The sequence below is a fragment of the Rasamsonia emersonii genome, assembly GCF_000968595.1.
Source record: "Rasamsonia emersonii CBS 393.64 chromosome Unknown ctg1118621760364, whole genome shotgun sequence".
In the NCBI taxonomy this organism is placed as follows: domain Eukaryota; kingdom Fungi; phylum Ascomycota; class Eurotiomycetes; order Eurotiales; family Trichocomaceae; genus Rasamsonia; species Rasamsonia emersonii.
The window spans coordinates 1-13,066 of NW_013563051.1; the positions used below are offsets into that span (position 1 = coordinate 1).

The window sequence follows — 13,066 nt, forward strand, 5'->3', positions numbered from 1 at the left end:
GTCGAGACGTGTTAAGGATGCAGGCCCCTCGGCATTCTGAGAATCGGTGGTCTTGGTGCCTTGTAGAGAAATGACATTGCCTGCACCTCCTCTTGACATATGCAGGGCTGGGCGCTTTGTGTTGGGTACTGAAGGGTGAGGCTCAATGAGCTTGTAGGCGGTTGATGACGGCATGCTTGCTGGTCTCGTATATGTTCTTTCTAGATAGGGTTTGGATGCAGGTGCAGAGAGCTTCGAGCAATCTAGCATGGAACTGCTGAAAGATCGATGACGCAGGAGATGCACTCAAGAGACTGCCCAATTGTGTATGACACAGGTCTAGTAGAAAGACAACTTCTACTGGGTAAACGAGGTATGCAAAGGAGAACAAGCGAGTATATGATAATTCACTGTGGCAGGACTGTGGTATTGGGCCTGGGTCAGGAGCAGCCGCGGGGAAGCTTTATATGCAACCAGCATGTCTGGGACAGGGCAAGCCCCGTTGCAAAGGCCAAATAAAAATTGCACCATCGTCACGGGGAGGACCCTCAGGAACCAAACTGGCGCATCCAGAATTTGGAAAGGGACTATGGAGTAACTGACTGGGTCATCTGGCGACAGCAACAAAGGAAGACGGCGGAATGCACCACGGTTCGCTGTCGCGCCTTGGCTCGCCCCGTTGCTGCGGCCGCGCTTTGCAGTTAACGGCCAGCCCTCGTCATCGCGGATCTGCCGCTTTCTGGGGTCGCTCAGGGCGGCCACCGCGCTTACCCGAAAGGAGCGCGCTGGGTGGCCGCCAAAGGGCGTCGCTGCGCGGCTATCCCCGGCACGGGGCCTCTTCGGCGCCTCCTGCCGTCGAAGGCCATCGAAGACCTACTTAGTCAGCACCCAACCCCCGGCGCCGCTTTATGCCTCGCGGGCGTCAGCTGACCGGGCGCGACCAAGAGGGCCGCAGCGGCAAAACGTAACAGAAATTGGCGGCCCAGCCAATCGCCGCCGCAAAAGGGGAAGGGGCCCTGTTTCCTGGGGGTAATGGAAATTGAGGATTCGAGCCTGCAAAGCCACGAGACCGCAGCTTCCACGTCGGCTGGCCAGAAAACAGCGCATCCTGAGACCCGTCACAGAGCCTAACTGTCGCTTTGCAGCCAGCTTCTCACAGCCTCATGGGCAGACCCTGAGAGCACGCAGCTGCTCTGGTCGCTGATCCCTCACCGCTGCCTCTGGATGATGCCATTTCTGACGCCGCTTTCGACTGATGTTGTGATCGATCTGAGGTCATGGACAATTGCCCATTCAGGGCATTACCAGAGTCTCCTACTGCATACCAGATGATGACTTGCTGTTGGCTCAAATGTAGCATGTAGATCCCAGGACCATGCTCCACCCCTGTTTGCCTGTCTTGTACAGCCCAAGGACGGAGTCCTCCGTATGGCTTCAGGAGTCACCATTTAGGGAGATGGTGCTCGAGGAAAGACAGGCACAATTCCCCACATATGTCACATCATTCAGAGCAATTCTCCTGAGATGATTACGGAGTACGGAGTACGGGATTCTGTCTTCATTCACGCTCTACCTGACGTAATAATCAACGGACCTACCTACAGGTACTGCGGACGGAGTACAGAGTACGGAGTACATTGTGGTGAACTGCCAGGTGTTCCTGGCCAAAGCGTCCAATTGACCTCCGTCCTGCTGCCACGTCTCACAGGATCTCCGTAGCCACGAGGCCCTCTAAAACTCGTCAGTGGCTGGGTCTACTTAGGTACAGAAGAACACTCCGTCGAGTCCGTCCACTTCTCACCCTGAGAATTGCTACATTCTGTCCACGGGCTCTACTCCGCATTGTTAACTTCAATAATTATTGCTCTTTCATCTCCACTGCATTCGTCAAAGAACTATTTTGCTTGGCTGCCATGGTGGGCCTTGCGGGCTCGCTTCCAAGACTCTAGACTGGTCACGGGGCAAATCGACTGGCGTAGTTTTCCCCGGAAAATTTTTCACTTCTCCATCGGCCTCAGGCTGTCACTCTTGAGTGGTCTCTTTCGCCGTGTCGGCGTCACCTGTTTGCTCTTCAGCCCGCGGCGCTCCGCTCTTTGCCCTTTTACGGTTTACCTAGGTAAAAAAAATTCTCCCTGTTGCCGCATTGCCGCTCCTGGCCCCTGCGCTCTTTCCCCGGATTTTCAACCCCGCAATCCTGGGATCTCCAATCCAACGGCGCCCCTCGTCCTCCCCCTGCCACTTCATGCTGCTGCATGCATCAGTCTCAGATCAGGGTCGCACGTCCAATGGATGCTGACAGAGGGGCTTTTGTGGACTCTACAACCGGGACTTGAGAGTCCATTGGTCGAAAGTCTTTCCCAACAAATGAAGATGGGCAGAGGTGGCCACATTCGAGATATTTCCAGCAAATTATTTGCTTACTACTATGCGGACAGAGTACGCAGGGGCCTATTCCTTGCTGCCAGACAAAACCTTTCTGGCTTGACTACGTCACGTAATCCGCCCACTCCGGCTAGTCGACGTCACTTCCTACCTACTGCTGAATGCATCTCATCTCACGCCTTTCCCAACCTACTACCTGAACTGGATACCCTTTGTAACGGTCCATCTCTGGTTTCTCCTTAATTTCCTTCTCAGTCTATCGTTTCTATAAAGTCAAGTCGATATGAATGGAATCTGAATCTAAGAGAAAAATTTTTTTTTGAAATTTGCGCTAACCTGCTCCAAAGACAGGTCAGCTGACTGTGTGCCCCATTCAGAGAGCCACAATTTGCGTGGCGCGTGATGGGCTCGCAGTAAGCAGTCAGCAATGTGGCGGGAAAGACACACGAGGAATTAACTCATCTAGACAGGATTTTAGGGGCTTTTTGGCCCTCTTCAGCTCTGCGAGGAAGAGCAGTAATCGCGCGACACTGCCTCGTGACTGCCCATACCGTATAGGGATCTGTTTCTCGGACGCCATTGTATATCTTGCAGCCAGTCAACACCCTGTCTGACCATATAATGCTTTACTTTCGGCTCAAGACTGTCTGTCTATATTCTAATGAATCCTTCTGCAACACGAGAGACTTTTCAGTCTGCTGACAATCTCGACAGATGCCATTCTTTTCTTTTTAGTTAGATCCTCCACAATCATCTGTGCAACCCCAACGAGTGACAGGAAATGCAAAGCTTTCAGCTCTGAGAAGAAAAATAACAGTCTGTTCTCATCAATGCTCGATCTACAGAGATAGACTGAGGATACTTTCTCCCGGCCACTATACCATTTCTGAGAGAGGTTGTACTCAATGGCTATGACTGGGGGTGTATAACTTACAGAAGCCCCTTGCCATCTCAGTAAGATCGCAATTGGATTGGGTATACAATACGACTCCCAGCAGAAGCCATCCGGTAGCCCGTTGAGGGCTATCACGCTGAAGGCTAGGCTTATACAATTAATGGAGAAAAGGGCAAGAGATGAATTTTAGGTTGTAAGGGCGGTGGAGCAAACAGTTACCTGCACAAATGGCACTTGTTTGCAGTAACGGTAAGGCTCATATCTTCATTCAGGAACTCGAGGAAAAGAAAGGTTAATAGTCAACGATGAGGAACACCTCTCAATTAATTATCCCCTGAAAAGGAAATGCACGCACACGTCTTCGGAAACAACCAGACCTTTGATAAAGCTGGCTTTTATTCTCTTGAAGCCACACGAGCAGCTCCTATGTATGCACCTACCAACCTATGTAGGCAATGATCTCTTGGATACAATTCCACTATACTAAAATCAATTCTCCTGGATTTAACGTCCGGTATATAACAGCCAGGCCACTCCAGAAATACATTGTATATGGGCAGATGCACGGACTACCTAACAGCATTGAGTACATACTCTGTACACTGGAGGACAGTGCACAAGACAAAAGGCATACAACAAACAACTCCAGACTCTCTTGCAGGCCATTAACTGCAGTCAAAACTCGTGCACTGCTTGTTTCAAGTCTTTTCCCTTTCCACCTGCAACGCCAGCTCACGTGATCTTGCCCTTCTGTTAAGCACTTGCCAACTAATCTCCTTTGCACTGAATAGTAAGACACAGCATGGGCACTCTGTCGACTGACAATTTGAAACCCCTCCGGTTTCCTACATCAAATGCTGGCGCTTCACTGCTCGTGAACACATTCCACCTCCTCCTACGCCAGTGACTTCAGGCTGCTGCCTGAGCGACGAAGCTGCTGAACTCGAAAGAAAACAACTGCATCCTGTTGAACGGTGTCTTCGCCATCCTCCCTTGTCAGGTTCCGACGGCTCCTCGAGCATCGATCTGGAGATCGATGCCCCTTTACGAGTGGGAGACGAACACAATTCCCAGGTGGTCCTGGTTCGCATTCTCAAATCCGATCCTCGTTTGGATGGCTTGACAAAGGACACACGCCTAGTCGCTAAAATTTACGACCCTCTCTATTTCTTTGATGATGATAGCTATGTGAACCTCTTCCTCTGTGTGGATAAGCATTTCACGCACGAGGTTTCCGCTTATGCGGCCCTTTCCGATCTTCAGGGATCGATGATACCCAAATATTATTGATCGTTTACCCTGGATATCCCTGTCAGACCAGACACCACGCGCTCTGTGCGTCTCATTTTAATCGAGTTCATACCCGGATTGCCACTGCGAGATGCTGATCCCAGGAACTTCTCACAACGGGAACGTCAACGGATCATGAAGGCTGTGGTGGATTTCGAAACCTTGCTATACTCCCGAGACATTGTTCACAAAGATATTCATCCGAGAAACATCATTTTGGCTGATGATAATAGATCTGGATGTGACGATCAAAGACCGTTAGTCTTTATCGACTTTGGCGATGCTCTCTTCGGCCGGACAAGTTTTTACTCTGACGATCCCGCTGTAGAAGCGAAAGCTCTTCCGGGAACTTACATCTCTCCCTTACTACGATGGCATGGAGTCCGTCGCCCTGCCTTTGAATTTGGCAACTGGGTCGACTGGGACTGGCAGCCCTGGCTTGAAGAAGAGTATGCGCACACCGCCGCGTCCATAACGGAAGAAATGCGGGAGCGGTTCCTCCCGAGCTTTCTTTTCGAACCCGTGAAGTCACCGTGGGAAGATTAAGGGCACTGACCGTTGCGGTGATATGATCCAATGTTACTTACATCCCGATTTTTGAATCTCTCTCCGCACTTGAAGTGCCTGATTTTTTTAAGACCTGACCCCCGACATCCGAGCCCACCGATCAGGATTTCCATTTCTCGAAACTAGGCGTGCCCCTGTTACAGAACTCAGCGACTACCCCCTCCCCCCTCCCCCGCTGGCACGGGGGAAAACGCGAATCAATGCGACGAAAGGCAGCAGGAGAGTTTGTGTAGCACTAATTACCCTAGTTGCGCAATAGTTGTACAGGGATTACCTTACTCACCTGCCCCTTACCCTAATTGTGCAAGCTTAAGGCAGTATTGTTTACCTACTAGAATAGGAAGGGCAGTTGACCAGGTGCTTGTAGATTTTGCTTTTGCTCAGTAGCTAGTAGGCAGCAGCCTATATATTATCTACAATTCTCTTCTCGCGCACCTAGGACACAGCAGCAACAGCTTGTGCAGATGGACGATCCTGGTTCAGTAAAACCCTGTTCACCAGAAGGCGCGTGGGAGTTCTCAAATCACCCTAGAATTCCTCTAAGGAGAAGACATTTGAGTATGCTAGCTTTTTGACCAAATTTTACTTAGAACTGTCATTTGGTTTTCTGTAAAGGGTTGCAGTGAGCTACGAATGTACGAGGTCTTTCGTGAGTTCTGGATGACAAAAGGTTACCCAATTAGGTATCCACCTGATCACGTGGCAATCGATCTGGATACTATTCTGCCGCCTCACACCGCCCAGAGAAGACCTCACATTTGATATCTCCGCGCCAGATTACCTCACCTCTCAGACAGGACATATCCAATTCGCATATTTTCGACGATCCTCCTGATAAAGTGTTTCAGCAAGGGTTGGCGCGGATTTCATCATCTTCCGTGCCCCTTATTGTGCGTCCTCGATTCCGATTTGCCTAGTTCGTCGCGCACAACAATCGGCTGGTCATTGAAAAAGAAAGAGCAGCGAGCTTCTGCAGCAACAGGCGCCTTTGAGCGCTGACTGTTTTCTGTGGACTCGGTGTCCCAAGCGCGGCTGAAGGAGATACCGTAGTTCAAGATGCCGAAATATAAGTTCCCCCTTCCCCACGAAGGTTCTGTTCGAGTCCTTAACTGACCTTCTCTGCACACTTCTGTAGGTCTTGCCCGTGATCCATGCTTCCGCCTCTTTGCGCATCAGCTAGATGATAAATGAACCTCCATTGGAACGACTCAATGCTAACTGCCTATTCTCGACCAACAGGTGATTACTGCGATGTCTACCTCACGCACGACTCGATGAGCGTGCGCAAGGCGCACAATGCCGGACGAAATCATTTGAGAAACGTGCTGGAGTACTATCAGCGTATGGCCCCCTTTTTGTTTTCGATTAAATTCCCCATGCTCTCTGGGTGATTCCAATTGTCCGAGTTGAGCTGACTGAATACAGAAATCGGGCATGAAAAGGCGCAGTCGGTCATCGACTCGATTACAAACTCGTACGCCGCAGAAGGCCAGGCTGCCGCAAATCCTATGTTGCAGCAAGGTGCACCCGGCTCATACCTGCCTCCGCCTCCGTATGGATTTCCAGGTTAGTCTCGATTGGATATATACGGTGTCAAAAGTGGCCCTGGTAGCTGACTTTTTCATCAGGACGGCCTGGACAGATGCCCCCTCCACCTTTTGGTTTCCCTCCTGGTGCACCTCCGCCTCCGGGTGGCGTTCCTCGTAAGTCATCTACCTATCTTGGCAAATTCCAACAAGCTGGACTCTTAACTAACGCCAATATAATAATAGCTCCTGGAGGCCGAGGCATGCCATTCCCTCCCCCTTTCCCACCACCATCTTCATCGACCAGCGGAGCTCCCGCAACAACAACGTCAACAAGCCTCCCGCCACCTCCTCTTCCTAACATGCCGCCGGGTAGCCTCCCCTTCCCTCCTCCACCTGGTGGCTTCCCACCAAACTTCCAAGCTCCCCCTCCCGGCGCACCCGGGTTCCCGCCCGCTCCAGGCCAACAGCAGGGAGGGGCTCCCGGTACAAGCTCAGCTCCTCCCGGCGCGCCTGGCACGACGAGCTCCGCGCCTCCCAGCGGTCCCCCGGGACAAACATCGTCATACTCTCCTCCAGGCACAGCGCCGCCACCAGGGGTTTCCGGTCCTCCTCCGGGTCTAAGCGAGAAAAAATAATTAATGCATTGTTACATTGCTTTACGTTTTCCTTACTTACTTACGCTCTTATTCCTTTCCTATATTCCTTTTTTTTTCTGTTGTTGTTGTTGTTGTCCTAGATGATACTATCCAATACAAGATACTCCTTACGTGTTAGCAGAACAGCATTGCAATAAGAATTCGAAAGAAATGAAAATAGAAAGCATCTATGTTATGATTCGTGTACGATCGATCCATGTATGTAATTTATGTAATATCAATAATAGTTCACTTATATAGTTTGACAGCAACGATTTCATTCATACAGATTCAGTTCAGCAACCTATTACTTCTTACTTGACTGATTTCCAGTACAAAACAAATACAAACAAAAGAAAAGAACAAAAAGCAAAGCCAAAACCAAAGCCAAAAAAAACCCAGTTCGCCGTTTTCCAGACAGAGACAAAGAAAAAAAAGTAAGTAGTATAATAAGCAAGGGGATATCTGAGAGATTGAGAACAATGGGGATAAACTGACAGTACGATCTTCCGGGAAAGTCTCGTCTGTGCCCTGTCTCCACCATGTGTTAGATAGATAGATAGATAGATACGCCTAAGAATAAAAGGAGACGGTCTGAACGGAATGAGCGAAAAGGAAAGGGGAAAAAAACCACAAGCGCCGGGTCTGGCCCCATTTGCTTTTTTTTTTGTTGTCGACTGTTCTGATCTGATCTGATCGATTCGGATCCGTGCCGAATATGTATTCCAAAATATTCCAAAAAATAAAAAAAATGAAAAATACTGGCTCAGCGAGGACAGACATTATTTTAAGCGCTTCAGGATCCTGTGTGCTAATTAATAATGTCTTCGCCCTAAATAAATCCCCACTTGCCCAGCAGACTCCCTTTCAAGAGATAAAACCCATACATAACGGGACGCCATGCGCAAATCGGTCGCCAAGGCAACACTGACAAGCCAGAAAATGCCATCCCATTCTCTTTGGAACGGGAAGGGGGAAATAAAATGTACAATAAATCGAAGAAAAAAGACACAGCCCCAGGGCCACTTCCTGCACATACTGTCTAAACGCCATATATAAATAATCTGACGCAAGAATACCTGCTAATAAGGATGGAATATGGAATAGGAAACAGAAACAGTGGATGCAGGGACCGTGGCCATAAAAGAGAAAAGAAAAGCACTCGATAGAGTAACAGGATATTCCCAAGCCGAGGGACTGAGAATCTTCTTCAGTCCGTCAGAACACAACACTTAAAACCAAGTTTTGTGGCATATCTTCATCTCGAACAAAAGAAAAATGAGGAGCAAAGAACACGTTTCGTAGCCCCGATTTCTAATGATCATATCCGGCTCCTCGTTGCCACGGACTCGCGTTGTTCTGCTGTCGGTAGTTGTGCGCGCTGGCGAGAGCGGACGCAGGGTTGAAAGTGTTGTCGTAAGCTCGCGGAGCAGGCGAGCTGTTCATTGATCGACCTGGAAATTCGTTGTAAGAGGGCGGCGGGCCACGGCGAGAGGACGCGTCGCTTGGGAACAGCGGCACGGATGGGTCAACAGGAGACCGCGAGGTGTTGTTGTGAGACTCTTCCTGATGTGATCGATTGATGCTCGCACCATTCCCACTGGAGAATGACGTCGCATCATCATCGAACGCGTTGTGCTTCGTCTCACCTCTAGCGGTCGCGCCCAAAGCATCCAGTTCCGTCGTCAACTGGGTCTGTGATTTGATGAAAGAGCCCCGGTCATCCCGCATAGGCTGGTAGCGCATGTCTGGGTTCTTCGAAACAATGGCATAGATGGAAGCAATAAGGACAAGGAGCAAAAGGACCAGAGCAAAGATGGCGTTGTAGATGAAGAAAACCACACCCATCACACCGGTCACAATACCCTAAAGACTAGATTAGTCACGACTTCCAAGGGGTCTTCATCATGCCCAAAACTTACAGGTTGATCGAAAACATCGCTGAAGACCAGTAAAAAGATAGCGTTCAGGAAGTTGATCGAGGCAATCGAGATATTGAAGACATTCGTCTTCTTGTCCATCCACGGGCGAAGGACACTAACTGCAACCAAGAAGCCAGCCTCGATGATAACCAACGCAACGGCTTGCACAACGGGTGCTCCCTGGGCAAAGGCAATGAACATTCCCTTGACCAGGAGATAGACCAGCACGGGGATAACAAAGTAGTAGGCGGTGGCTCGGTACTGCACATACAAGAAGCCCCATTTGTTCAAGCATGTCGGGTCGGAGTAGAGGATGTAGGCTGGATTCTTGTGCATGGCAATGGAGCGCTTCGCAAGACGAATGACCTTGAGAGCGGCCCAACCCAGGACTCCCGCCATGGACAGAAACATGACAATGGCAAGGACAACTTCTGCCGCCGAGTCATGTTTCGTCAACTCCCATAAGCAGAGGACGCACATTTGAGCCCAGCCAATCAAGGTCTATAAAGAAGCGATGTGATATTAGACATGGCGTCCAGCATGTGGATTCTCTCTCAAGGCTACTCACCAATCGGAACAAAATACCCCTCATAACGATCTTCCAACCATTTCTGAAATCTTGGAATTTGTCGCCCTTCATGTGCCCTGATTTGGCAAGTACTTCACAGAGTCCTTTGAAGAGAGCAACACCGATCATGACAAGGGCGACAAAGACGACAAAGAAAATCAGACCCGTCATGAAGATGTTAGTCTCCTCAATATTGGCAATGAAGCCGACTCGGTTGAGGCCCGACACAACGACCTTACTGGTGGACCCAGTGATGGGGGAATTGTCCCTCTTGAGAAGGTGCTCACTGGCTCTCCGGTAGAGTTCGCGCCCAACATCCAGGGATCGCTTCTGGACTTGAACGGAGGTCGTGGCCAGGTCGGACAACACGGTGGAGGGAGTGCCGCCGGTGGCACGTTGATACCAAGTGCAAATCCTTTGCATAAAGGTTACATGGATGATACCCATACTCCACTGGAAATTCTGCGTCCATGCTTCGACGATTGGCGGCATAGCGACGGCCGTCTCGCCAATCATGGCCTGCGCCTGGAAGAACCCAAAGAGGGAAAGGGCATTAGCGGCGACGTGGGCAGCAGTGTTCGAGTGGCCCAGACCGGAGGTGATAGCGGAGGCCACTAAACCCAGGCCAGCGATGACGGCAACAGTCCACTCGACGCCCTTCTGGTAGACCGTCTTCCCATTCGAAAGATTCGCTTCGACACAGGCAATGGTCTTTTGCGTGGCCGTTGAATTGATATAGACCCGAACTTCACCGTCCAAATCGGGAACCGTGTACGCAATACCTAGAGACAACCGTCAGTCGGTTTCTGTAACCAGAGTATTGACCCTATAGCCTGCAGCACATACTGGGAATCTTCGGGATCACTTCTGCGGGGACGGGGATATTGAACTTCTGATCGATCTGACCCGTGTTCATCGGACAGAGCCCTTCGAGGTTCATTTTGCAAGGGTCAAGCTCCTGCTTCATCACGGTGTAGCCGTAGGCGATGACTTCCACTTCGGCCACTATGTTTCCGGAAATCGAGGAGACGCCGTTGATGTCGAGCATCAACGTCTTGTTGTCGGGCGTGAAGACGACATTGAAGAGCGACGCAGTAAAGTTCGAGTTCTCCATGCAAGGGTTCAAGGACTTGGATTCGATGAGCCGAGTGGCCGCAGCCAGCGGCGACAGGGTGACCAAGGCGAAGAGATACGAAAATAACGCGAGTAACCGCATCCTGACAGCCTTCGCTGCGCTGAACAGTCGGAAGAGAAGGGGATTCTTAGAGAGTGCGAGATGATGAGAAGAAGCGATCTGCGACGGGAAACGAGAGAAGATGGCACTCCAGAGCGCCGGTCGATAATGGCCGAATGCGGAAGTCCCGTGACAGCTGCGGACGTTGTAGGAATCGTGGGTCACCCAGACACCTCCAAACCAGACTGTGAGATGGTCGAGATGCCTCTCCTATCACTGCCCATAGACTCTTACGGCGTCATCGGACTTTCGCGAGGGGAGTCGTCTGGTGGGTTGGGTTGGTGATGGCGGAGAACGGAGAACCCCTGGGTCGATTTCCTAAGCTGTGTGACCGATGTCCACGGCGCAACGACGGCAGCAAGGGCCCAACCAGTGAATCGGCGAGAGAAGAGTCTTTTTTTTTAAGAACGAGCGTGTGGTTGTCGGAGGATGGGAGGTCGAAACGACTGACGGCTGAGACGCGGAAGGAAGGACAGCGAGTGGGACGGCAACACACAGTATGGCCAAGGCGTCGTGTAAAAAACAAGACCAGAAGAGGAGAACCGGAAGGCAGAGAAGGCCGACTGGACGAGTGGCAGAGAGCACAGTCTGGCGGATTGTCCGTTCTCTGATCTCTTCCAGGCTGGCGGAGCGGATGGAGAGATGGTAGCAGTAGTGATGGAGGACAGGAGTCAGCGAGAGGACTGCTGGGAGACGGTGGCGCCTGGGGGTGCCAAGTTCAACGGGGCGAGAAGGGATTAGACCGCCCGAGTGGAGAGCCTAGGGGTCCGCGCGGATGCCTAGCAGTGAGCGACCCGGTCCAGGGGCCAGCAGCGATTGTGCTCTGTACTGAGAGATGGAAGCAAGACGGTAGGAATCAGGACTGAAAGAGTCACTAGACAGGCCAGTATCTTATTACGAGGAGAGGCGTGCGGCCACAGGATTAGCAATGGTGATGCGTTCGCAGACCGCAACCGCCCTCCTGCACGCGCGTCCTGGAGGCTAGCGGCGACTGCAGCTGGTTCTGCAGGTCGTGCCCATGGTTTGGCCGGGCCAACCGGAGATCACGGTACGGAAGATGGAGTAGGTTACGAACACTCGTGCGAATCCACGATTGCCCACGGGATGCCGTCGACAGCGCCATGCTTTGGTGTCTAACTGACCCGGGGTTCCTCTCCCTCTGCGTTCCGGCCCTTCGCCGCCACTGGTCGGCGGCCGCTGGTCCCTGGACACTCTCATCACCCGTACCACGGACGCTATGCCCTGTTTCTATTCATGGTTATTCCTCTCGTTTTTCCATATATGTAGGTAGGTCTTCTTGTCTTGCCCTTTTTCACACAGTAATGTCTGACTGCCGACTGGTCCACGCCCTTGAGACGGATCTGCTGACGCCACCTGCCTGCAACCTCAGGTGCAGTTTTAGCCCCAGCCACCCATCGCTGTTGCGACGTCTCGCGTATAATAATATGGTCATGTCGGCTTCCCCAGAAAATTCGAGTATACGAACCGGTTCTATTATGGGAATAATTCGTCGTTATAGGATCGCTGTGCTGACCTCCTCTTGGCCCTCTCGCTATCGCTTGCAGGGCAGAGGGGCCTATCTCGATCACCATCCCCTGCGACCATCTTAAAAGCCCTTGCGCATCTTAGTGTCTGGATCCCAAACCTGGCAGTTACATAGTCTGCGCTTAAAACTGTCTCAACACAGCCACCTCCCTGGGAGCTATACCCGTTCAGGTTCCCAGACACGTTTGAATCAGCTGCAGTGTGACCCTCAAGTCCCTGATAATTTGTCTTGACCTTGCATTATATCCAAATGATGAACTGATGAAGATCTCCTTGACATTACCCTCGCGGCCACAGTTGGAGTGAAGCCACGAGACATACGATGCTTCACTACGAGTCCTCTCCAAGCCAGCCATCGAATTGACCGAATCTGTCGGACTGTCCTCTTCTAGCCTTACCCACATTTGATCGACGCGCGAGCGGTGCCGCAGGCTTGCTCATGACGCGGAGCCCCACCGAACTGAGGTTTGCAGCACGTATATACATACTGAAGTTGACTAGGATTGCGTTGTCATCTAAA

The 13,066-nt window shown here is 51.2% G+C and overlaps 2 protein-coding genes across 2 annotated transcripts; one reads left to right on the plus strand and one right to left on the minus strand.

Annotated features, from left to right (window-relative positions):
• Positions 1 to 6,324: 6,324 nt before the first annotated feature.
• Positions 6,325 to 7,832, plus strand: T310_6096 (U1 small nuclear ribonucleoprotein C; the record flags this gene model as incomplete). The annotated part of the gene is made up of 7 exons (XM_013471055.1): positions 6,325 to 6,454; positions 6,539 to 6,679; positions 6,742 to 6,816; positions 6,886 to 7,257; positions 7,399 to 7,496; positions 7,539 to 7,714; positions 7,778 to 7,832. 7 exons carry the CDS (start codon positions 6,325 to 6,327, stop codon positions 7,830 to 7,832), a joined length of 1,047 nt encoding a protein of 348 aa, XP_013326509.1.
• A 759-nt stretch (positions 7,833 to 8,591) lies between these two features.
• On the minus strand, positions 8,592 to 10,983 carry T310_6097 (DUF907 domain protein; the record flags this gene model as incomplete). The annotated part of the gene is made up of 4 exons (XM_013471056.1): positions 8,592 to 9,143; positions 9,200 to 9,700; positions 9,768 to 10,549; positions 10,614 to 10,983. 4 exons carry the CDS (start codon positions 10,981 to 10,983, stop codon positions 8,592 to 8,594), a joined length of 2,205 nt encoding a protein of 734 aa, XP_013326510.1.
• Between the last annotated feature and the right edge of the window lie 2,083 nt (positions 10,984 to 13,066).